This window comes from Aulonocara stuartgranti (assembly GCF_965226115.1).
Source record: "Aulonocara stuartgranti genome assembly, chromosome: 6".
NCBI classification, from domain to species: Eukaryota; Metazoa; Chordata; class Actinopteri; order Cichliformes; family Cichlidae; genus Aulonocara; species Aulonocara stuartgranti.
Genome location: NC_138944.1, coordinates 38,826,223 through 38,852,289, shown reverse-complemented (window position 1 = coordinate 38,852,289; position 26,067 = coordinate 38,826,223). Strand labels below are relative to the sequence as shown.

At 40.2% G+C, this 26,067-nt stretch overlaps 1 protein-coding gene across 1 annotated transcript in view; it reads left to right on the top strand.

Annotated features, from left to right (window-relative positions):
- The window catches only part of LOC309708443 (creatine kinase B-type), a 29,963-nt gene extending 4,929 nt beyond the window's left edge, over positions 1-25,034 (top strand). Inside the window, exons 6-9 of the mRNA XM_082536499.1 lie at positions 21,273-21,426; positions 22,229-22,352; positions 23,691-23,880; positions 24,241-25,034. Coding sequence (XP_082392625.1) covers positions 21,273-21,426; positions 22,229-22,352; positions 23,691-23,880; positions 24,241-24,401 — 629 coding nt within the window. The 3' untranslated portion in view covers positions 24,402-25,034. The remainder of the gene's footprint in view (positions 1-21,272; positions 21,427-22,228; positions 22,353-23,690; positions 23,881-24,240) is intronic.
- The last annotated feature ends 1,033 nt before the right edge of the window (positions 25,035-26,067 follow it).

The window sequence follows — 26,067 nt, the reverse complement described above, 5'->3', positions numbered from 1 at the left end:
AAAGTTACAAATGTGTTTTTCACTTAGCTGTTGCCTAAGAATTTACATCCTAGATCGTCCCTCCTTCTCCTCTGAGATATGGACAAGGAGTCTCACTATCTGTTTAACGTCTCCCATGAACTTACAGTGCCCCACTGTGTGTGTATGTGCAATAAGGTCCATTTGTGACATGCATATTTGCATATAACTAAGTGACAAAGTGATATTACTATCGATAAAGTGATCAATACATAGAATAAAGAAGTTTGCCACCACAATGGCTAACACTAGCATCACTGCATGTAGCCACGCTCTTTGAAGATCATCTTCGCTTATGAAAGTATTAGGTCACAGCAGTACTAGCTAGCTATTGTTTTTAGTATGCTAATGTGCTCTTTGTGAATAAAGTTTAAAGCAGCTCAAACTGTAAGAGCCAGCACTGAGCCTTGTTTTACACAGTGTTAGAGCAATAGCTGCAACCTACAGCTTTTAAATGATTTTTATTCATTAGTAATTACATGTAATTTTAATTAAATTAAAATTAGTAATTTTATTAAATAGTAATTATTCATTCATATTCATCCCCAACTGGTTATAGATGATTATCAAGGACCAAGTTAAGCTAATCCCAGCTTCTCTAACACTGCAGGTTGAATCTTGGCATTAAATGTCTGGTATGTTGCAATGAGTAGCATTTAACCAAGTACTGTACCTAGTCAAGTGTGTGATAAAGATACAGAAAGTAAAATTTTATTATTAATAAAATATATGTAAAGAAGCCAAAATTGATTCAGTTTATTACTTTTCTCAGAATGCTCTGTGCATATAAAGACCCTGTATGCTATGATGGGGAGCTCATCACCCATCCCAACTGCTGCTTCTGAGACCTCCGTAGCACTCGCCCAGCTAGATACAAACAATCAGTCTTCGCGAGAGTTTAACTTGGTTTCACTGGTGGAGCATTTGCAGTTACTTTTTTGGGCCCTAAATATTATTTCTAGAACTAGCATAAGTGAAAGTTTTAATCCATCCATATTCTTTTGTTTATCTGGGGCTGGATTGCAGGGGCAACAGCCTAAGGAGAGGAAGTCCAGACCTCCCTCTTCCTAGCCACTTCTTCCAGCTCACCTGGGGGACAACTGAGGCATTTCCAGGCTTTCCTCTGAGATGTACTCTATTCAGTGTGTCCTGGGTCTACCTCAGGGCACACTCTATTCAGAACACCATGCCCAGGAGGCATCCTAGTCAGATGCCCAAACCACCTCTTTGATGACTCGTTACGCTATATCAGCCATTCTCTGGAGAAAATTCATTCCCAATTTCCACTTTTTGTATCAGCAATTGCATTTTTTAAGTCACTACAAAGAGCTTATGACCATAAGTGAAGGTATCGATGTATATCAACCAACTGACAGCTTCACCTTCATACTCAGCTCTCTTTACCAAAAACAGACTAGTACAGTATGTAGGTCACTGCAGAAATCCATCTGTCAGTAGCACACTCCCGTCTCCCCTCACTCATGAACACGAAACAAAAACGTCTTTATTTTCACAGAGGTCAAAAATTTAGGTTATTAAGTCCCTGCAGATATTTTAGCTGATGTTTACATTTTCAATAGATCTTTGTGCATGTAGGTTTGTTTGTTGACAACAACTTCTCTGGGAGATGAGGACGCGCCCACATTTGTTTCATTGTAGAAGATGTTACGGCTTCAACAGCACTTTGAGTCAGCTTTTTGGCATTGGACTCCGAAACAGGAAAACCTGCTACCTGAACTTTATGCAGCAGAGATTGTCTCAGTGATTTTCGACTCTGTGTCCTCTGCTTTACTTCCTACTCGCTTCCTTCTTTAGCCCACAATTCAAATCATTCCAAAAGTGTCATGTACATTTATTGAAAAGAAAGTCTGTAACTTGCTCACATTTGTAGTTCTACTTGTTTACTGAATTATATTTAAGAAGAGTCAGGTTATTCACATAACTTAATGTTTTTTTCCATTTTTGCATTGTGTTTTACAGATTCAAGTTTCAATAAGTTTATTTTCATATACCCTGCAAAACACAAGTGGTTACATAGAGCAATGAAATTCTTACTTTGCAGTAAGAAACAACTAACTAAAATAAAGAGTCAACTTAATCCTAAGCATAGAAAATAGCATTGAAAATAATAAATGCAGTAAAACAAGTGATTTGTAGCACTTGTAGTTTATGTATCTTATGTGTGGGTGTAGTCAGAATTTAAAGTGCAAGTAGTTGCAATACTGTCACAGCGGTAATTTAAACAGAGTATGTACAAATTGCAAATTTAATAATTTAATCATTTTTAATAATTACAGTTCGACAATATTTCAGTGATTCAGTAGCCTGATGGCCTGTGGTTAGAAACTTTTTTTAAGTCTGGCTGTCCTTACTTTCACTCTCCTGTAGCATCTGCCAGATGGCAGGAGCGTGATCAGTGTGTGCTGTGGGTCAGTTCGGTCCTTAATGATGTTGTGTGCCCATTTCCTGGTCCAAGTGTTGTAAATGTCCCGTAGTGGTGGGAAGGGTACTCCACAGATGAATTGTGCCGTTTGATTCACACGCTGAAGAGCGTTCCAGTCTAAGCTAGGAATCACCTTTGAACAAAAATCCCTTTTAAAAAATGCTCTATGGGTTTAATTTAGGGTTTAGTTTAAAGCACTTTATTGGGCAGAAATAAGGTGCAGCATATAAAGCCCTGAGGTTGGCCTCCTTGTCAAGATAAAGCCATCCCCAGCTTTCGGGTTAAGAAATTTCTTTTTACAGTACTCATGTTATTTAACCAAACTTTTGATGGTTGGTGTGCAATTTCTGCTTTAAATACATTCATTGTTTATATTTAACAATCTAAGCTCAGATTTCGAAGGAGATAGTGTGAATGTGTATAAATGTGTGTGTTTTCCACGTCATTTACGGTATACATCACAGCATCGGGCACAGAACCTAAAAAGCATACAAAGAAAATTAATAGGCTGAATCAGTTTCAGCTTTGGTTTTCATCACATATATTTTATTAATAACTACATTTCACTCATTATCTTTACAACACATTTGACTACCTCTGGTCGCAGGTAGTTAAAAGATTGATTCCCATAAATGCCATAATCTTCCTTGAGAGACACTGTTACAGAAGTGTAAAACATTTAAAGCATAAATAAAAGATTCAATGAGCTTTACAGATTTTGCATGCGGTGTTCCTCTGTGGTCAATTTGACCCAAAGTTGTTTAAGCTATGTAAAACATGTCTATCTGTGTATGTGACCTAAAATTCTTACACCTCATGTTTAGGGATGGGTACCAGTAATGGCACCGGTTCTGACATAAACGGTAGTAACCAGACCGAAAAGCAGCGCACATTTCGGTGCTTTATTTCAGTGCTTTTTTTTTCCTGAGCTGTGATACACTTTGGATTCTAGCCAATCATTTTACCTTTCCAAGGATAGTAGGCGGGCCCAGGTATGTACGTTCTTTTAGAGCAGAGCTACAGATTAAAAATGGCAAAGGCGAAGCGGTCAAAGTCTGGCTGTATTTCACAGCAAAAGTTGCAAACTCAGCAGCCTGCAACAAGCGCTTTAAGGTGATACTGTGCAAAGGAGGTAACACCTCGAATCTGATGAAACACCTGGCGACGTATAGCATTTTGTTAAAAGCCGAGAAATGCGCCGTATTTGATAGCTTGCTGCAAGACCTCACACCGTGCACATCTACTGCGGGTGGTTTGCCTGTTATCGGACCCGGAGTTAGCAACATCCCCCAAAAACCCGAAGAGGAGAGTCCTGGCCCCTAGCCCTGCCAGTGTAGCAGTAATGATGACGGATGATGATGCAGCAGCAGCTGTTCTTCTCTGCATGAGTAGCTTAATGTTGTCCGTGTGTAATTTACGTTGAGTAGGCTAACCACGTTATTAAATTAATGCATGTAAGGTGAACTAGCAAACACCGTCGTAGTTACATGCGGCTGTCTTGTTGTTTGATGGCAGATACTCCCTTCACCCTGGCCAAAAAGGCTGAAATGACCAAAGAAAAAGTGGAAAACAGCTAAACATGAGAGGTTTTTGGACAAAGTTTGTGTTTTTTCCATTGATTAAGCACTGCTTCCAGCCAAGAGTGATACCATATATGCCCCATAGCTGCAGAAAAGGCTAACATTGTTATCTTTTTACAAAAAAACAGCTGAACATGAGAAGTTTTTGGACCAATTTTGTGTTCTCCATTCTTTAAGCACCGGTTCGAGCACCATTTAAGCACCGGCACCGTTTCAAAAGTATCGGTTTGGTACTGGTATCGGATAAAACCTAAACGATACCCATCCCTACTCATGTTATGGTCACTATATGTACCTAAAAGATTAAGCAGGGTATACTTTAGCACTGACCTGTTTTGTGGTTGACAAGATTGATCTCTTCACTGTAAGAAATGTATGTAAAAATTACCCGAAATAACTGTAAAATGGCAACGGTAAATTACCATCAAATCAAAAGGAGTAAATGATTGTAATATCTATATTAAATTTCTGTATATTGACAAATGGTGATTTGCTTTTATTTTTACACTGCTAATATGTTGAAAATATATTAATTTACAGTAATATGGCACATAGGTGGCTCACCCTACAATTCTATATGAATGACAATCTTTCCTGCTTTTTTTCATTTGAATTTACAATTTACAACTGTATGTTAATTACTCAAAACATACCGTGCTTTTAATTTTAACAAAATGTCAAAACATTGTTAGAATTATTGTGAAAATTATGGTGAATTTTTTTATATATATAACAAGCTCAGACCATTTGATAAAACAGTATATCTTAACAGTAAATATGAGCAATTACTAAAAATAAGTTCTACAGTCTCACCAAGTAAATAAGACAGCTATTTACAATGAAAAAAAGATTTTGTGGCCTAAGTAATGGCAAAAGGCCATTTTCTATTGTAGAAGTCATTAGCTTACAGCTTTAAGTGTTTAAGGTATGTGCTGACTAAAAATAAAGACAAGATGATAGTTTATTAAATTTTAATGAAGTTTGCATATTGTTTTGGTGAAGTTTAATAAACTCAGCCGTCTGCTCCTTGCTATCTAAGATATAACAGGACACCGGAGTATATTCGCGAGCGTCTCACACTTCTGATAATCAGTTGTCTGCTTGACGTTTATTCAGCTGTGTAAAAACTATAACTTTAATCTCAGCCAAACCGATTTACTCAGGAACAAATAAAATGCTAAAAAAAAGCCAAACAATAAAATTTGTAAGTTATCTAAGTGACTATATCATGTTTAACCTGAGTAGCGAAAGACGGCGGTGGGTTTGAAAACGATTTGCCGGGAGTCTGGTGTTCTCAGCGGCTCTAGTGAGCCTTGAACCCCGGCTAGCTATTGAGCTGGTGGGTATCAGATGTCTCCGAAAACGTTGGCGCACTTTTGAAAATATGTGGTGTCCTGATAAACTGAGCAGGTATTTGAGGTTTACACAGCTACATTCTCGCCTGAAAATATGTTAAATGTTTATTTTGTGACCCAGAAAGAATAATAAGAGTAATATTAAAACTAACTAGCTGCCGCCATTGTTGGAAACTGAGCTGGGCCGCGCTATGAATTCTGGGATAGGTTGGGCCACGAAGTATACACGCGACCCATCCTTCAAATCTGGGGAAATGAAGGCCGCATTTGTCGGCCACATTTGTCGGAGTCTTCGAATTTGGACAGGCTTCGTCGTGTCGCTGTAATGTAATTGGCCTAAAAATGCGGGCACAGCAGGATGTGGTTCCTGAATTTGGACACAGCTACGATACCGGACCCTGCTTCTTCTTCTTCAGGGTTTAACAGCAGCTGGCATCCTTGCACATGCAGTGCTGCCATCTTCTGTTTCAGTCCGTTATTACACTCTTAAATCCTACTACTTATTCCTGCGTCTTTTGGGATCTTACAAAGCTTCAAACGACGATTTTGATAGTCGACCTAATCGTGACTAGTTGACTAATCGTGGCAGCCCTAGTCAGGGTATAAATTCAGAGGCTAAATGCCCTTGTACAAGCACACCCAATTCTTAGGAGTGCAAAGCTACAGCACAATGGTGTATAAAAATCCAAGCAGCTAGCATGTGTCTCTAACAAATCAGAGAGCTCCTTATATTGCACAGCAATTGCATTGCCTTTTCAAGGACCAGAAGAATCAAGGAAATGCTGAAAGACATAGTTAATCTGTTAGCTAATCCAAGAGCTAATCCCATAGTTAATTCAAAAACTATACTAACATAATCCACCATCCATATAATCGAATCCACAAACTAACAGGAAAGAGAAATGCGGTGAGGAAATGGATTTGAAAATGTGAAAGTGAAAATTGCATTTTAAATATCAGAAATAAATGTTTGATTTTTGAATGCATTTAATTACTTTTCTTTTTTTTAAAGAGTATTGTTATGTTGGTGCTGGAAAATAAATTGGAATTATATAGAACATATGCGGTAGAGCAGGGCGATATGACCAAAAATATTTATCACGATATACATTTGAAAATTTGTGATAACGATATAACTGACGATATAATTGACACTAGACAAAATACTTTACAACTCCACAACTTTATTAGTGCAAAAAAACCCCATCAATGTAGTTTCACTTAAACAAGCAGCTGTTTTTTATGTGCATTAAAGTTATATAAAAATGTAACAGTGCAAATTCCTTGCTGACAGTTTAACCAAAAGGCATTTCCAGTGGAAACTGGCCGACATATCCTCAGCACAACCATGTATAATATCCACAAAACTTAAAAAGAGGTTATACACACACAATACGGTAATACTATGTTGAAGCGCAGTACGTATCAGAGGCGGAGCCAGACATTTGAAACACCCGGGGCTTAGCCCTAAAGGGTAGTATGCATGTGGGATTTTTTTTTCTTTTTTTTGGGGGGGGGGGGGGGTGTAGAAATGACTGAAAGATTAATAGGCCGTGTTTTGAGTTTTGTTCAAAAAAGAATGACTTCATATAGGAAAAAATATATATCACATATGCAGGACACCTTAAGCTAGGTTTTTAATTAAGCAGAGAGGCAAAACAAAATCAGGGCTGTATCAAGACACAAGGACTAAACCCCAATTCAACCAGACCAAGAACTGATCCAGAATTAAAACAGGACTACAACATTTCAAAATCAGGACTACTGAGGACTTAACCAAGACAGAACCAGAATCAGAACTAGATGATAGTAGCACTAAAAATCATCATAGACCTGCACTACACTTGTTTTTTAATTCTACCAAAGTCCACTATTTAGATTGAGAAAAGTTTATATAATTATTTAGCCTTGTTGTGCAAACAAGCCTGCATAACTTAATAAATATAGAATTTGAAAAATAACAAACCTAAAAAGAAACACTAGGTACGAGATACATGAGGACCTGTGATACAGTGATACTTTGGTAAACAACCATGTGACTAACATGTTTGTCTCACCTGCTCTTGTTCATCTCTGTTCTGTCCTCATTCTCCTCTCTCTCCCTCTTTGTGCTGACAATCATCAAATATACAGTTGAAATCAGATATTTACAAACTCTTCAGATAAAAACACTTTTTTAATTGTAACATCAAATCAGACTAAATGTTAATTTTTTTTAGATTGATAAATATAAAAAACATATTTGTTAACTTTAAGAGCAAAGCGAGAAACTATCTGTATTTCTTAATTGTAAACGGCACCAAATTGTATTCAAAATTGAGCCACACTTATGGAGCTCCACAATTCTTTTCCTGGTGTTTTGGTTGACATCTCTTGATTTTCCCATTTCAAAGAAACAGACTCTGTGTTTTGCCTTATATGCATCCACAGCTGTGCCACCAGTTTACTCACATGGACTCTACTAACCAATCAGAAGCTTCTTCAGCTCAGAATGGAATCTCTGGAGTTTTCTTATTAATTAACAATAAACTTAGTGTATATGTACTCCTAAATTTGATCAAAGTGATAAAATATAGACCGCTCTGTCTCTCTTTATTCTGACATTTAACTAATTTAAAAGATATTTCAATATTTATTTATCCAAAACAAACAAGTTTACTCTAAATTGATGTTGTACAGTAAAAAAATGTTCTTGTGTTTTCCATAAAGTGTATGTAAATATCTGGTTTCAACTGTGAATAAACTGCTGTGTTTTGAAATTCCTCTTGTTTTGCATAGAAATATACTGAACAACATACAAAGCATAATCAATAAAATAACATCTACCAGAGTTTTTTCTTTGAAAGAAGCTCCTTATGTCCATTCTTGTATATCAGTACATTACTGAAACCGATTTATTTAGCCGTGGAGGGAAACAACTGAAAATATGAAATAAACACACATGTAAGCTAAGACTCTCTAAAGAAACAGCATTGTTGTTGTTCGGCTTTTCATTTCGCCATTTGTTGATTCACTCGAAGACCAAGTAACGTAATATGGGTCAAGTGATCAGTTTGATATCAAGCTTTCGTGATGCACCGTCATATTTACATTATTTGTACAGTACGAATGATTTGCTTTGGTACCTGGTCGAACTTCAGTTCTGCCTGGCTGCGTTTCTCCAACAGCGCACTCGCAGGCAGCAGCTGCCCCGCCCCGCTTAGTGTCTGAGCTCGGATCATACCAATTTTAGGGGGGATTTACGCACAGTCGTAAATTCCCACAGTGTGCACTATGTGCTTCGAATATTGTGTGTAGTTTTTGTTTTATACAGTTGTCAGCCAGGCATCTAACTATGAAAAAATTACACTCCAAAAGTATTTAGTATTTAGTATTTATTTATTTATTGTCATTGTCAAGAACAATGAAATTGCGTTTGGGGCTTCCATACAACCCAAAAAAAAGAAGAAAATAATAAATACCCCTTAAAACCCAAGTGTACATATTTAACCCAGTGTGACTCCAATGCAATAAGACAATCCTTAGCAATAATGTTCGTAGAAATTCAGACAAAGACCTGAGAAACATGACAAAATACAACAATGCAACCCATTCAATATTATTGTACTGTGAGATATGATATCAGATATGATAGTTATCTATTTAAGAAAGAGGGGGGGGGGGGCAGGAGGGGGAAGAGAATAAAGATATGATGCACCAATGCAGACCAGTTCATTGCTATTAAGAAGTTGGATATGGTTATTGTCCGTGAGAGGGGGGCAGAGAGTTCAGGAGCCTCACAGCCTGTGGATACAGGCTGTTGGCCAGTCTGGATGTTCTGGCCTGTATAGACCTGTACCTTCTCCCTGAGGGCAGCAGATGGAAAAGGTGGCGCGCAGGGTGATGTTGGTCCCGCAGGATACTGTGCACCCTCCTCAGACAGCGAGTGGGGAAGATATTACTGATCTCTGGCAGACTTGTTCCAATAATTCTGCCAGCTTCTTTCACCACCCGCTGGAGTGCTTGCTGATCGGCCTTGGTGCAGCTGGGGAACCACACTAGAAATCCATACGTCAGAACGCTGCTGATGGCACAGTTGTAGAAGTTCAACATCAGAGATCTGGGAATGTGTGCGCTCCGCAGTCTCCTCAGGTAGTAGAGGCGCTGTTGGGCCTTCCGTACAACTGAGGTGATATGGTTGCCCCAGGACAGGTCCTCGGTCACAGTTACCCCCAAGAATTTAAAACTGCTCACCCTCTCCACCGCCTCACTGCCAATGAAGAGAGGCAGATGGTTGTTATGACCCCTCTTCCGGAAATCTACAATGATCTCCTTGGTCTTTTTGGTGTTTAAGACCAAGTTATTGTCGTGGCACCATGACTCTAGTTGTTGCACCTCTGTCCTATAGTTTGTCTCATCATTGTTGGATATAAGTCCGAGCACTGTAGTGTCATCTGCAAACTTAACAATGAGATTGGACGCGCAGGAGGAAATACAGTCATGGGTGAAGAGAGTGTATAGCAGAGGGCTCAGAACACACCCCTGAGGGGCACCGGTGTTGACCACAAGGGTGGAAGAGGTGTTCTTACCCACTCTGACACTCTGTCTACGGTTAGTGAGGAAGTCCACAATCCAGTTGCACAGAGAGGAGTTAAGTCCCAGTTGGTGGAGTTTGGGACGGAGTTTGTATGGCCGGATGGTATTAAAAGCCGAGCTGTAGTCTACAAAGAGGAGCCGTGCATAGGTGTTCCTGTGTTCCAAGTGCTTCAGTAATGTGTGCAGCACTGTGGCGATCGCATCCTCGGTTGACCGGTTCTCCCTGTATGCAAACTGGTGCGAGTCCAGGGATGGTGGAAAAGCAGCTCTGATGTGTTTAATGACCAGTCTCTCCAGGCATTTGGCGGGAATGGGGGTGAGTGCCACAGGTCTGAAATCGTTCAGACATGTGACATTTGACTGTTTTGGGATGGGAACGATGGTTGCTGCTTTGAAACAGGATGGTACCAGTGAACAGGACAACGAGGTGTTATATATAGAGGTGAAGACGTCCGCCAGGTCCGCAGCACAGTCTTTTAGCACCCGGCCCAGCACTCCATCCGGCCCGGCCGCCTTCCTGGTGTTAATGCTCCGGAACACACGCCTCAGCTCATGAGTGCTCAGGACCGGAGCAGGGTCGGTTGAGGGGAGAGGGGACAGGACAGGGTCGGTGTTCTCCCTGTCAAAACGGGCATAAAAGAGATTTAGATCCTCAGCCAGAGTAGAACTGTCGGCTGAGGGTGATGGTGTTCTTCTTTTGTAGTCCGTGATAGCCCTGATGCCCTCCCAGACCTGCCTTGGGTTTGTGTTGTTCTCAAACCTGGCCTCGATACGCCTCCTGTGCTGCTGCTTGGCAGTCTTGATGCCTCTTCTCAGGTTGGCCCTGGCAGCACTGTATGCCTCCTGGTCCCCGGATTTGAAAGCGTTGTTCCTTGTTCGAATAAGTTGTTGAACTCCGTGTGTCATCCAGGGTGGATTATTAGGGAACACACGGAATCGTTTCCAAGTTGTTACATTGTCCACACAGAAACAGATGTAGTCCAAGACAGTGGAGGTGTAACTGTCCAATGCGACACGATTGTCAGTGTCCTGCACCTTGAATACATCCCAGTCTGTGCAGTGGAAACAGTCCTGAAGCATCGGAATAGCGTCCTGCGGCCATGTTCTCACGGTTTTGGTTGTAATCCCAGTGCTCTTGATCTTTTGTGTGTATATTGGGTGTAGCAGAAGGGAGAGATGGTCTGACAGACCCAGGTGGGGATAAGCCTGGGCTCTGTACGCATTCGCCATGTTGGTGTACACCTGGTCCAACGTTCTATCTCCTCTGGTAGCACACTTCACATTACGGTGGAAATTGTGAAGTACAGATTTCAGGTCCGCGTGGTTAAAATCCCCAGCCGCAATAAAGACACTGTCCGGGTGTGCTACCAGGCTGTTATTGATGCTGCTGCTCAATTGTGCTAATGCTAGCTTAGCATTAGCATCTGGTGGAATGTAAACAGCGCAGATGTAAACGGCAGAAGACCCCGGGCTTCTGACAAAACAACCCGGGCTTAAGCCCAGTAAGTCACCCCCCGCTCCGCCACAGGTACGTATCACTCCGCGAGGCGCCTGCCTACGATAGCCGTAATGCTCCGACAATCCATCAAGCGGTGTGGGTTCGTAGCTTAGCAAAGTCGTACTAAAACATTTGACAGATTTTTGAGCGCCGTGTACATAAAATCGTTTCGAGGTCAGTAAACACAACCAGAATTCATACATAAGGCACACGGGATTATAAGGGGCTCTGTTGATTTTCAGAAAAATCAAAGGATTGATTTTAACTGTGCCGTATTTTCCAAACAATATGGTAATAACGACGGCCCGCTAGCATTCTCTACCAAAAATAGTGCTTTGTTGTGTATCTGACGGACGAAAGCTAAACCAGTTCCACCACGAAAGCTAAACCAGCAGCATTTTTACAAACCAATTCTGGTTCATCCGTTTCATTTAACGATCCACTTTCGCTCTTCTCATTCTGCGTCGCCGCCATGTGCATATGTAAACATAGGCACTGCGCATGCGCGTTTTACCCATATTCTATCGCCATGTTTCATTTTCCTATCGTTGCCCAAAATTACACCGGTATTACCGTGAACGGTATGATATAGCCCAGCCCTAATATGCGGTATTATAAGGTACTGTCTTTGAATGGTATAAAGAATCCCATTAAGAGGAGTAAGATAGTTTCAAAGCTAAAAAGGGAACAAATTGATATTGCGTTTCTACAAGAAATGCATCTATCAAAGGAAGAACTTGAGAAGTGGAAGAGAATGGGGTTCAAAAATATTTATTATGCCTCACATAGATCAGGGGAAAAAAGAGGAGTGGCCATTCTGATACCGAACAAGGTTGGTTTTGAGTTTACTGGAGAACATAAAGATAAAGAGGGAAGATTTGTGTTGGTGAAAGGGAAAATGGAACAGGAAGACGTCACGCTGTGTAATATATATGCACCCCCTGGTAGTAGTACAGGGTTCTTTGAGGGTTCTTTATTGCCACAGAAAGTGTTGGAACATGTATATGTGCAGGAGATTTCAATTTACTTCTCCATCCAAAATGGGCTACAACTAGCTGAGACCGGCGGGGAACTAAATTAGAGAAACAAGTAAAAACAATGTTATCTGAGTTGGGGCTTATAGATATATGGAGATATTTACACAAAAATGAACGCAAATTTACATTTTATTCAGCAAGACATGATATGTACTCAAGAATTGATTACTTCTTTACTTTTAGTAAAGATCTCTACAGAGTGAAGGATTGTATAATAGGACAGAGAGATTTATCTGATCATTCGGGACTAACTATGAAGATTGGGTTTAAAGCTAGCCCCAAAAACACCTTATGGAGGCTTAACACAGGTCTGTTAAATAATGACTCATTTAAAAGAGAAATGGGACAGGAGTTAAAAACATATTTAGAACTCAATGACAATGGAACAGTTAATCCTACAATTTTATGGGATGTGGCTAAGGCATACCTTAGGGGTAAAATTATTGCAAAATGTGCAGTCCTAAAGAAGGTGAGAGCAAAAAAGCTGTCAGATTTACAGGAAAATTTGGAATAATTGGAACAACTGCCGGTTAAAGAGGAGAGCCACAAAATTTTAAGTGAGGAAATTGAAAAAAAATTAAAATATAATAGACAACGGTGTTATGAGGCAGGACCCAAAGCTGCTAGGCTATTATCATGGAGACTCAGGAGGCAACAACAGGAGAACACTATTCATAAAGTTCGAAATTTAAAGACAAATAAGATAACTAATAAACTCGAAGAAATTCAGAGAGCATTTGAAGAATATTACGCTGAGCTATACACACAACTGGATAAAGCAGATGAGCATAAGATTCAGAATTTCTCATCCAGCCTAGATCTACCATTTATAGGTAAGCAGCAGAATGAAAAACTCGTCAGAGGAATATCAGCAGAAGAGATTAACACTGGGATCTCAAAACTCAAGACTTTTAAAGCCCCAGGATGTGATGGATTTCCACCAAAGTGGTATAGGCAGATGAGGGAACCCTTAATCCCGCTATTAAAGGCCTCTTTTAATTACACTCTGAGTGGGTGGGGGGGGGGAGCGCTCCCACCATCATGGCGGGAGGCGTATATCTCTGTCATACCAAAAGCAGGGAAGGATAAAACTGACCCCAGAGGTTATAGACCTATTAGCGTGTTAAATATAGACTATAAACTATTTGCTGCGATTTTGGCTAAGAGGTTAAGTACTTGATGCCGCTGCCTCCTCTATCAGCGTGGGCATCAATGTAACAGGCTTCATTGGTAACAGACAAACAAACGATAATATCAGAAGGGCCATTCATATTATTGACCAGATACTTAAAGGGAAAACTGGAACAGTTCTAATTGGGCTTGATGTGGAAAAGGCATACGATACGGTCGGGTGGGAATTTCTGTTTCATGTGTTGAAGAGATTTGGGCTATGTGACAGGTTTATTCAATGTATAAGAATGATTTATATGTCTCCAACAGCGAGGATCTAAGTTAATGGAAGCCTCTCAAATCAGATAACACTACAACGTGGCTGTAGGCAGGGCTGTCTGTTGAGCCCACTGCTCCTTAACCTTTTCATTGAACCGTTGGCTCAATGCATCAGGGAAGAGACTCGATTGGAGGGGGTTACAACAGGGAACGTGGAAAATAAAATTTGCTTGTATGCAGACGACGTGCTGGTAGCGCTAGGAAACCCGGAAGAGGGAAATCCTCTGCTTATGAAAATACTGGAAGAATATGGCAGACTGTCTGGTTATAGACTAAACATTCAAAAAACTCAAATCTTGACATTCTTTTTTAACCCCTCAAGACAATTGGTAGCAAGATATAGATTTGGATGACATCAATCTCAAATGGAGTATTTGGGGATCCTGCTGACAAAAGACCTTGCATCGTTATATGAAGTTAATTATAATTGGGTGAACAAGAAGATATATGAAGATCTGGAGAGGTGGGATTACTATCTGGCAGCCCAGATCAGACCTCTAGTGTGCTGGTGTAACTCTAAGTTTGAGGCAAAATGGAAGGACATTGAGCTTTCTTTGATGGATTTCCCAATACAGTCTGTTCTGGGCAGGGCCGGCCCGTGGCATAGGCCGTATAGGCAAATGCTAAGGGCGCCGTCCATCAGGGGGCGCCACGCCAGTGCCACAAATGTTGGAAAAAAAAAAAGAAAAAAGTTGGTACTATTATTTCTAAATACAAAAAATAATCCCACGTTAATTAAAATGCAAAGTAAAGCTTATTTAATAGAAATATTATTTGTTAGAACATTACGCCCCCCCTCCCCGTACGATGCGCCCCCTCCCTTCCCGTATCATGGTTCCTTTTGGACGTCACCACATCAAAAAGTCCAACACAAGATGTCAAAACGGCCAAAACTGTCAGGTGCCCAGGGAAGAAAAAGAGAAAAGAAGAGGAGGAGAAACGAGAAAAAGACAGAGGTAGGTAACGTTAGCCTACATGAAATTATTTGTCTGAATGTGATAGTAACCTAAATTTTTAGCATTAAGCTAATGTTACATGATTCGCTAATTGCTAATCAATAAATAGCTAGTTAACTGTTTTAACGTCAGTTAATATTGTGGAGGGGGCTAAATTGTTATGGAAAATAATAATGTAACATTAGGTAATTACAGTACTCCCACCTTTCCCACCATTCCTCATTTGTATTCATCTTTTAAGCAGGTGTTTTTTGTTTACATTGTTATTGCCTTCTGGTTAGCTAACGTTTACCCTGCAGGTAATAGTCACTTTTCCACCCCTGTATATATTATAGTTGTAAGCCTAGTTGTTAAAGTGCACATCATTAATGTTAATTAAGCAATATCACATGAGAGGGAATGCTGTTTTTTAATATGAGCACTGCTGTGATTCGGTCAAAGATAATCATAACATAACATTCTCATATGATATTATACTGTTACTTTGCATTCTGCTATTCAGCATTTCACTGTAATGATGACAATAAATTGAATCTAATCTAATTTGCATATCAGTTAACATCATACATATATCTCTTTGGTTTTTCATTTATATTATATAATTTCATTTTATTCCTGGAATCATATGTTTTTATTATTAGACTTTAATACTCAGTGGTGTCACATACTCCTCTCTTCAGATGCACTGTTGAAGTTTCTAAATCCCACCCCTGGGCCATCTACCACATCTACCGCTGCTGCCTCCACTTCAGCAGCACAACCCACCAGTGATGCAGCTTTAGCAGCACAACCCAGCCATGATGCAGCAGCATCAAGCGGTCTTCCTGTTGCCTCCACCTCAGCAGCACAACCCACCAGTTTTGCAGCAGCATCAAGCGGTGTTATTGTATTTCATATATTCATTTTTTTATTTTTTGTATTCATTTATTTATTCATATATTTTTTTATCTTGTTAATTATTCTGATTGTGAATTTGGTTTCTTTAAGTAAAAAAAAAAGGTCAAAGACAAAGCTATTCAGTTTCTTGTGAGTACATACACTACACTGCCGATGTAGGGGGGCGCCACCTAAAATCTTGCCTAGGGCGCCAGATTGGTTAGGGCCGGGCCTGGTTCTGGGGTCTCTTGAGAGTTTACCACAGGCATATCAGATGCAAAATTTATGTGTAAGTTTTTCCCTGAAAAAATGGGCAGATGTGATTAAAATTTTTGGTCTTAATAGGGAAATAGGGTTGCTGGGATGGCCAGCGTATCTCCCACGCTTCCTTCCAGCATTGTTAGACCATAAATTCAGGGAGTTGTCCAGGCATGGAATCACTGCAATCTTGGGGAGCTGATGAATTTTGAGGACGTGTCAGATTTAAGAGATCGGCAGGGAAGATTTTTATCGTTACCTACAGGTTCGGAGCTTCTTCCGGAAGGAAATTAGAATGCTTGACGCAGATGCTAGTGGGGTGATCCAAATATTTATGGATGCTTATGGTGAGAACATTATAAGAGGTACTATAGGCAAAATGTACAGAAGTTTTATAGCTATGAAAAAGACCTCAACAAGATATGTAAGTCATCAATGGTAAAAAGAAGCAGGTATAACTATCTCAGAGGAAGATTGTTGCGGATGTGGAAAAATGTGTTATCTACCACAAATTCTTTAACATGGTGAGATTTTGGATGGAAGAATTTAATTAGATTCTTCATCACACCAAAGCAGAAATCCAAAATAAGTGGTTCAGGCGCTTCATGCTGGAGGGAGTGCGGGGAGGTCGCTGCAGGTTGCTTTCATGTCTTCTGCCCTAAACTGAAGACCTTTTGGGAGGAGATTAAACAAATGGTGATGGATGTGCTGGAAGTAACACTGGACTTCTCCTTTAATACCATGTACCTTGAGAATATCCCTGAGGATATAAATAAAAGAGACTCATACTTTTATGGTTGCATTCAAAAAGGCAATTACTAAATGTTGGTTACAGACATTATTAACACAATTCATCATATGGAACTGATTACCCTCTCACTGCGGCTACAGAAGGAGAAAGGAGAGAGACTTTGGGAATGATGGGATCGTTATACGTCAAGAGACTAGAAACTGATACCTCTGTGATGCAGAGGGACAGCTGCGAATTTGTTTGAATGGAACATGCACCTGTGCAATATGTAATATATGTAAGTAAAACAAGGCGTTGTGTATTTTGGAATATGTGAACATATGTGAATGTGTTAGTTTCCCTTGCCCTCTTTAGTTCTGTATGTAAAATAAGATGAAAATCAATAAAGAGAAAGTATTAAAAAAAGCTTAAGCAAACTGCTAATTGTGACAGTTAACCCTTGATGCCTGTTAAAACCTCCCAATTCTTTGATCCTTGGGCTGAAGGAAGAACAACACTCGGTGTATAACTGTTCAATCAACAATTTTAATCCATACAATTCTTATCATTTCATACAAGCACAATGCGCAATACATCCAGGCTGGGAGACGTGCACGAAGAGGGTCACAGCGGATCTCAAAATGTCAGACCGTTACTCAAACTCTTATAGCCTCTGGTGGCCCCCACCTAGTCATAAATGCCTAAACATCCACATACTTTCTGTCAGTGAGCCTAAGTTATGATCTTGGCTCCCTGTTTTTCTGCTTCCAACAAAGGTGGAGGAGAAGCTCTCGTGCAGTCTGCTCTGTTCTCTCTACAATCAGAAAAGCAAGACCATGATTCTCTGCACACAGTAATCTCTTTATAAATCAGCAGTATGGAATGTCATAAAACAGTGTAACTCACAGTAAATCAGCAGTATAATATAATACAAATCAATCTAATAAATCTAATGATTTTCACATTCTTCTAACTCAGGAGTATAATGCAAACTAAAACTACACAATGATTACACAATCTATAATAAGAAGTATAATGTGGCCTACAGCAGTATCATGATTCAATCATTTTGATTAAAGGTATAATGTAACATATGACAGTATAATAATCTCACATGCCTCATGTCAAGAATGAAGACAATGCCATGTGTGACTCTTGTGCGAGTCTATTTAAGAGTAGTTAAGTGTTACTTTATTAAGATTAGTGTGTTACTACATTACAGTTTTTCTCCGTTGGTTTGGCTCATTTCTTGAAACAGAAATTACATTCTCAAAATAACATAGACAAACATCCAAACCTCTTGGCAAATGTTCACAACAGAATGGCATTTCTCATTCAATTTATCAAATGGCAAATGCCTTAGTACATGTCTCAATTGTCTCAGTGCATCTTTGCAAATGATTAAGTAGCCTACAGTTATACAATTAGCCCACATTTAGCACATTTTCCAAATGAATAGATCTTGTAGATCTAAACTGATTAGTTGATTCTCAGTCTAATGATCATTCATTTCATTGTATAAGTACTCGCATGCACAACTATCTGTTCAATTGTCAAAATTGGTCAAGAACATAATACCATGAATACCATATATGAATTTCTTTGAACATTTGATAAATTGATGACAGTCATCGACAGTCAGGTGAAACTAGACTAACAAAGGGGGAGTGTCACACACAGGTATGTTCCATGATTGTGTGCTGCCAAACACAGATACATAGAGCTTGACCAGAGCCAGTCCGATCTCTGAACATGGATAGACAAGGCCAAGCAAACGGACAAGGGGAAGTTCTTCCTCAAGGAAGAGGAGGAAGAAGAAGAAGAGGAGGAGGACTGAGAATGCGTGGTGGAGGAATAGGGGGAAGAGGCCGAGGTGCGCGAAGACACTGTGCTGTCCCGAATGAAATTTGGGCCACGATTATAGACCATGTCATAAACCATAGCCTCACAATGGCATAGGCAGGTCGTCGAGTGCAGCCTAATGTGCCTCGCTCTACAGTCTCCTCCATCATCCAAACCTTTCGCAGGGAAAACAGGTATGTACTCTATGTAATCTACGATGGAATTATATGTTGTATAGGACAGGGCACTGTGTGTGAGGCAAAGAATGTATAACTTACTGTAGAGATTTTGTGTGCATCTGCCTACAGTAGTAGGTCTATACTAGCAGGTGGAGAGGACTAGTGGAATGTTTTGATACTAAATCTGACAAGAAATATATTGAACTAATTACTGTAAACTATGGAATTACATATTTTATACAGTTTAGAGTAGTATTCCAGTCACTGTGCAATGTTGCATTAGGATCGTGGTGAAGTTACTGTGAGTAAAACAATAATACAATTACACTGGTAACTTACTGTATTCTGTTCTTTGTGTAGGAGTGGACGACAACCTCGCGTGGGTGGCAGAGGAAAACTGCTCAATGAACAACAGGAAAGAGAGATTTGTAACATGGGGATGGCAAATAATACCATCACATTGAGACAGATCCGTGATGCCATCCTTCAGGACGATCATATATTCCAGAATATAAACACAATAAGCATCTCCACAATAGACCGGGTTTTGAAGAAGCATCAGATGACAATGAAAGAAATCTACAGGGTACCATTTGAGAGGAACTCTGACAGACTGAAGGAGCTGCGCTACCAGTATGTAAATGTAAGTCAGTTACTGGTTGTCTCTCATTATAACCTTACCTGTAATCACAGTAAGCAGTAGTTCACTTATTTGGTTTCAATACCTCCTTTACCTGATTTCAGAATCAGTATTTGCTTCATCTGACTTCAACAATTTCAACAGAAAACTGCAGTTTACTGTATGATACGATTCTCATTATAATCCTTATTTTGTTGTCTCCCAATCAAATCTAATACTGTGGGTTTTACTGTAACATCTCAGTAAGTCATCAGTATTTCCCACTCCCCTTTCTATCAAATACCCCTGCAGTACTTCCTCATAGGCCTATCACTAGTTTAGAACCACTGGAGTAGTGGCCTGACCTGTGGGGGAGAACATGTAATTGTCTAACTGTAGTATATGACTCTTCTGTATGACTGATTTTATGTTCTTTACTCTATTTTAGAGAATAATGGCATTGGAAGGACATGAGACCCCTCACATCCTGGTGTTCGTGGATGAAGCTGGCTTCAACCTGGCCAAGGGCCGAAGATGTGGCCTTAATATTATTGGCCACCGGGCCACAGTGGATGTCCCAGGTCAGCGAGGGGGCAATATAACTATGTGTGCTGCCATTTCTGAAAATGGTGTGGCCACTCACATCCCCAGTCTTGGCCCATACAACACACACAAGCCCCTCATCTTCTTGGATCACCTTTATACCGATTTTATCCCTGAAAATGAGAGAGGTCTCATAGGGCCTCACCTACCCATTTATGTAATTGTGTGGGACAATGTCAATTTCCACCATAGCCCACTCATTAGGAGCTGGTTTGCAACGCATCCAAGGTTGGTCATGGGGTTCCTACCACCTTACTCTCCTTTCCTCAATCCGATAGAGGAGTTTTTCTCTGCTTGGAGGTGGAGAGTGTATGAGCATCATGCTCAGGATCAGCCGTCCCTGCTCCATGCTATGGACGCAGCGTGTGACGACATGACAGGAGATCAATGCAGGGGATGGTTGCGGCATCACACCGTTTCTTCCCTCGTTGCATTGCAAGAGAAAGTATCCGCTGTGATGTGGACGAGAATCTGTGGCCAGACGGACAACAGCGTGTAAATAATCAGGAGGGTGAAGACAGTGGACAGCAACCACTGAATAAGTCCTTGTTTTTTGATTTTGTGTTCATACAATTTACTACTGTAATGTACATTTTCTTTTTACATATGTATGAAATTTTCTTTGCGTGTGAATAAAAAATGGTTATCATTTCCTTGGTAGTTTGAGTGATGTCAAACCTTGGAGGCTACTCTTTTCTGTTGTATATTGTTGGTCCTCTGCCATAGTGACAAAACATCTAAACATTTTGTATGGCAGTACTCACACAATGCCAAAGGGACGATGCATTTTGGGGGCACTGACTATTCAGATTAGAAAGAAATGTAGTTTTGACACATGAGGGAACTGTTTTAGGAGAGATATGAGCGTTTGCAGGTGGACCATGTTGTTGTGATCAACTATCCAGGTTTATTTTGACAAAAGCACCAAGAATGATGAGAATGTCCGATCTGTGTCGAGAAATGAGCCAAAGCTATTGAGAAGGATCTTTGCCATTTTGGAGACACTGACTGTTTAAATGAGAAAGGGATTTAGATTGAAGCCCGAGTGAACAGTTTTGGAAGAGATATGAGCTTTTGCAGGTGAGCTATAGTGTTGTGCTAAACTGTAAGATTGTTTTGCCAAATGATCTTAGAGTTTTGAGAATGTAATTTCTGTTTCAAGAAATGAGCCAAACCAATGGAGAAAAACTGTAAGATTTTTTGTCAACAAGGTACCAATGACACCAAACTAGTTACCAATCTCCTGTTTTTCAGCTTTGCAGCAACTGGAACAGGAGCTGGCAGGTCGACTTCTCTTACTAACGGACTTAAGCCAAGAGCAACAGAGTGAGCTGAATCTTAAAGCTCCAACTTCCTTCCAGCTCCGCATAGGTGTGGCCCGGGACTGGCCTGATGCCAGGGCAGTTTGGTCAGTATGGTTTTCTTGGATATAGAACCTGCTCTGGTCGCAGGTAGTTACAAGTTTGATTCCCATAAATGCCATAATCTTTCTTGAGAGACACTGTTACAGAAGTGTAAAACATTTAAAGCATAAATAAAAGATTCAGTGAGCTTTACAGATTTTGCATACGGTGTTCCTCTGGGGTCAATTTGAACCCAAGTTGTTTTAGCTATGTAAAACATGTCTGTCTGTGTGACCTAAAATCCTTACACCTCGTGTTATGGTCACTATATGTACCTAGAAGATTAAGCAGGGTATACTTTAGCACTGACCTGTTTTGTGGTTGTCAAGATCGATCAGTTTTCAAAATGAAATGAAATGGCAATAGTTAAAAGACAGCTTGAGATTTCAAAATCAGGACTTTTTAAACTAATAAGTGATATGGGGGTGGCTGTAGCTCAGGAGGTAGAGCAGGTCATCTACTGATGGGACGGTTGGTGGTTTGATCCCTAGCTCCCTCAGTCTGCATGTCCAATATCCTTGGGCAAGATAATAACCCCAAGTTGCTCTCCAATACAGCCATCAGAGTATGAATGTGTGTAAATGTTAGTCAGAAAGCACTTAAAAGCATAGAAGAAAGTGCTTATGTAAATGGGTGAATGTGGCATGTTGTATAAACTGCTTTGAGTGCTCTGGGTTATATAAGAGTCAGTTCATTTACAATCTTGGCTACATCCATCTTTTAAATACAATCTATAGTCACTGTCAGCTTGTGATGTTTAAAATGAATTAAAGTCAGATGTTTAATGTGCCATAATTTTTCATGCAGGGTGAGTGAAAACAGGAGCCTGTTGGTCTGGGTCAACATAGATGAGCACCTCAGGCTGGTATCAATGCGAGAAGATGCCAATGTGGCTGAAGCTTTTCAATGCATCTGCATCAGCTTGCAAAAGGTAAATTTTAATAAATGAATAAATAATCCTAATAAAATGTTCACTGTACCCCCTCCCCCAACTTGTTGCTTGTACATTGGGTTTTTTCCCAGTGGATGAGAGGGCTGCCTCTCTGCTTCTTCAGATTGGGTATAGGTGCTGACTGTCATTTGCACTTTTATGCACCAAACAACAGTTGAGATTCCCTACTCTTCTTGAAGCTGCTGGGTGTGGTGCTGAGTGTTCCCCACCTAGCATCTTCATTGTCCTAACAGGGAACTTCAACACTGACTTGGGCAACAAGTCAGGTTTGTTATTGGACTTCTGTTGAAATGTTAATTTGTCAACAAGAATTAAGATGTGCCGTGTGCACTTATAAACATCCTAATGTTTATAAGTGCACATGGCACCAGGACACCCTAATTTGCTGGCTACTGACCAATTTTATAATTATTATTATCCGATCTATAGCAAGGAAGCACAATGCACTTTCCATCCTAGTCATGTGCTGAATGAGCTCTTTATCCTCTCAATGATATTTGATTGTGCATGGGAGTTTATCATGTGTACATGTGTTTTGTGGACTTGGAGAGGATTCAGATGCGTCCCTTGGGGGATCCTGTGGGAGTTGCTTAGGGAATATGGCGTATCTAGCCTTTTGCTATGAGCTATTCAGTCCATGCACAATCTCAGTAAGAACTTGGATTCCCAGCAATAAGTTGAACTCATTCCCAGTATAAATTTAATGTAACAGGGCTCAATACTATAAATCATAAATTTTATGGTCAAAATTTCTAGGCAGAACCAAGTGGCAGAAGGTAGATGATGTTGCTTTGTTGGCTTCCTGAGATCAGAGGGAGCTGAGTATGAAAGAGAAGTTGTTAGTTGACCTGTCAGTTTACATCTATACCCTAACTTATGGTCATGAGTAATGACTGAAAGAATGAAACTGATACAAGCAGTGGAAACTGGAGATAGTTTTCTCTGGCTGCAATAGCTAATGAGTTCAAGTCATTCAAGAGTGACTCACAGAAGAGGGGCTACTCCTCCAACTTGAAAAAAGACATCTGAGGTGGGTGGGGGTGAGGTGGGCTTGGGAATTTCTCAGTTGTCCAACACGTGAGCTGGAAGAGGCAGCTTGGGGGAGTGGGGGGGGGGGGGGGGGTGTCTGGACCTCCTCTCCTTAGGCTATTGCCCCTGAAACCCAGCACCAGATAAACAATAGAAAATGAATGGATGGATATTTGTTTTTCACTTATGCTAGTTCTAGAAAAAGTACTTAAGGCCTTAAAAAGTAACTGCAAACGCTCCACCAGGGAAACCAGGTTGAACTCATGAAGACTGATTGTTTGTGTCTAGCTGGAAAAATACTACAGAGGTCTCAGACATCCCTTTATCTGGAAGCAGCAGTTGGGATGGGTGACGAGCTCCCCGGCTAATGTGGGTACAGGTCTGAGGATCAGCGTCCTCATCAAACTGCAACACCTTCCCACACATAAACACCTTAAGGATGTTCTGAAAAGACTGAGGATCAACATGGACAAAACAGGTAAACAGAAGACCTAGATCTGATATTTCATAGCTTCAAAACTTTGACTAAGTTTTGAATTAATTCATATTAAATCAGTTTTTGCTTTTTAAAGAACTTATTTTAACATTGCACTCAACAACGAACAAATCCTCCCTAACAAAAAAGTGTAACTTCAAGGGCCAAATTGTGTTATATTTCTTCACGTCAATATACGGGCCACAAGTAGGGATGACGTGGGTCAGTATCAGTACTGGTATTTGGTTTTAGCAATACTCATGCTGTATTTACCTGGTATCAGATCAATACCACATTTGCTACATCCCACACCACTAACTGTCAGTGTTGGATTTAAACTTTCCAAATCTCCTCATTTCCCAGATTCCCCGGAACTCTATAATATAAGCAACATGGCAACCTTTGGCTTTACCGAGGTCGCACTGACCCAGCTGGTGGTGGACGGGGTTAAGCTACTTACCATCATGGAGAAAAGGCTGGAAGGCAACCTAAGTATAGATGAGCTTGTTCCTGCACAGAAGTAGACACATTAGGAAGACAAGTGGCTGAAGGAATACTAGCAAAAAGAAATGATTGCTAAGAAGACTATGGAAAAATATACCTTGCCTACTTTGATCAAGATAAAGATTAGGTTGACAAAAGTTTTACTTTACAATGGGACTTCACGATGGATTAAAAAAACAGATGACATGAATTAACTAATGGATCGCAAAACACTGCAATTACAAAGAGTAATGTATTTCTTTTACAGAGAATACGTGTCTGATGGAAAACAGCAAGAAACAAATCCTTCATAAGGCACTCACTGAAATCATTTTAATCCTTATTGACTGTTATTGGTGCACAGTAGGAGGAGTCCATAGGGACTAAGTAAAGCGCTATACAAATGCAGGCCTCTCTGGTTCTCTTCCACAGTATGTCTTTTGTTCTGTCTTCCTCCCCTCACCCCAACTGGTCATGGCAGATGGCCACAGCTCCCTGAGCCTGGTTCTGCTGAAGGTTTCTTCCTGTTAAAAGGGAGTTTTTCCTTCTCACTGTCACCAAAGTGCTTGCTCATAGGGGTCATATGATTTTTGGGGTTTTCTCTGTTGTATTATTTTTAAGAGTGACTATTGTTGTGATTTGATGCTGTATAAATAAAATTGAATTGAACTAAATTGAATTATCTGGTGATTAAGGGAGTTGCACTGTCACTGCATTGAATTCTTATTGTGTTTGTGTTATTAATATTATATGGATGACAAATGTCTGTCTATTTCTATGTCTTGGATTCCTAAGATCTCCTGAAAAAAGAAATACTACAAACAAATGTCTTATCCCAAAAGTAAATGGGTTGGGTGGGCCGCTCTGGGTCCTGTGGGGCTTGGCAGTGCTGCTGTTGCGGGCCCCGGTCTGGCACACTAAATGGCATCCAGAGGACAGTTTGTTTATTCAGCCTCACCTGTGGTGCCGGTGCCCACCTTTCAATTTTAAATACATGTAATTGAGGGTTCTCGTGAGGGGCCGTGCTGACACCAGCTGCTATCAGGCAGAGGGTCGTTGGTACCATGCCCCTCCCATGTTTTAAGTGCACTCTAGAACATACGTAGTAACACCAAAAATGAGTGGGTAAAGGGTGAATTCCCCATTCACCTTTAGGTCATGAAAGCATGATGAGTTTCACAAATTGGTTTTGGCTGATGCAAACTCTGATGAAGGTCAACACCATGCAAAGCTTTTGTTGGCAGGAATTCTGGAAGTTGTCAAAACCTGAGAACTGGAATTGGTGCAAGGAAGAGTGGAGTCAATACACCCTTTAACAAAGCTAGGATCTGCTTTAAAAATTGGGGAAGCATTTCCAAAGGTAAGCATTTTAGTTTTCTTAAAAGGACTGTGCAGCCAACGTACAGATTTTGTCATTTTAAATTTCTGTCACAAAAACACTTTCACTCAGCGCTCTTCACAACCCACTAACAATTTTGAAAAATTAAATATTTTTTTTATGCAATTCATTTCATAAACAATTCAAATAACATTCAATTCATATCTGAGTGTGTAGTTTAAGACAAAGACACCTCACAGGTTGTCAACTTGCAGCTGCACTAAATAGCACCCATTAAACACCAGAGTCAGAATCACCAGTGAAGAGGCGACCTCAGGATGCTGGGCTTCATGCCATGAAAAGCCATATCTTAGACTGAACAACAAAAA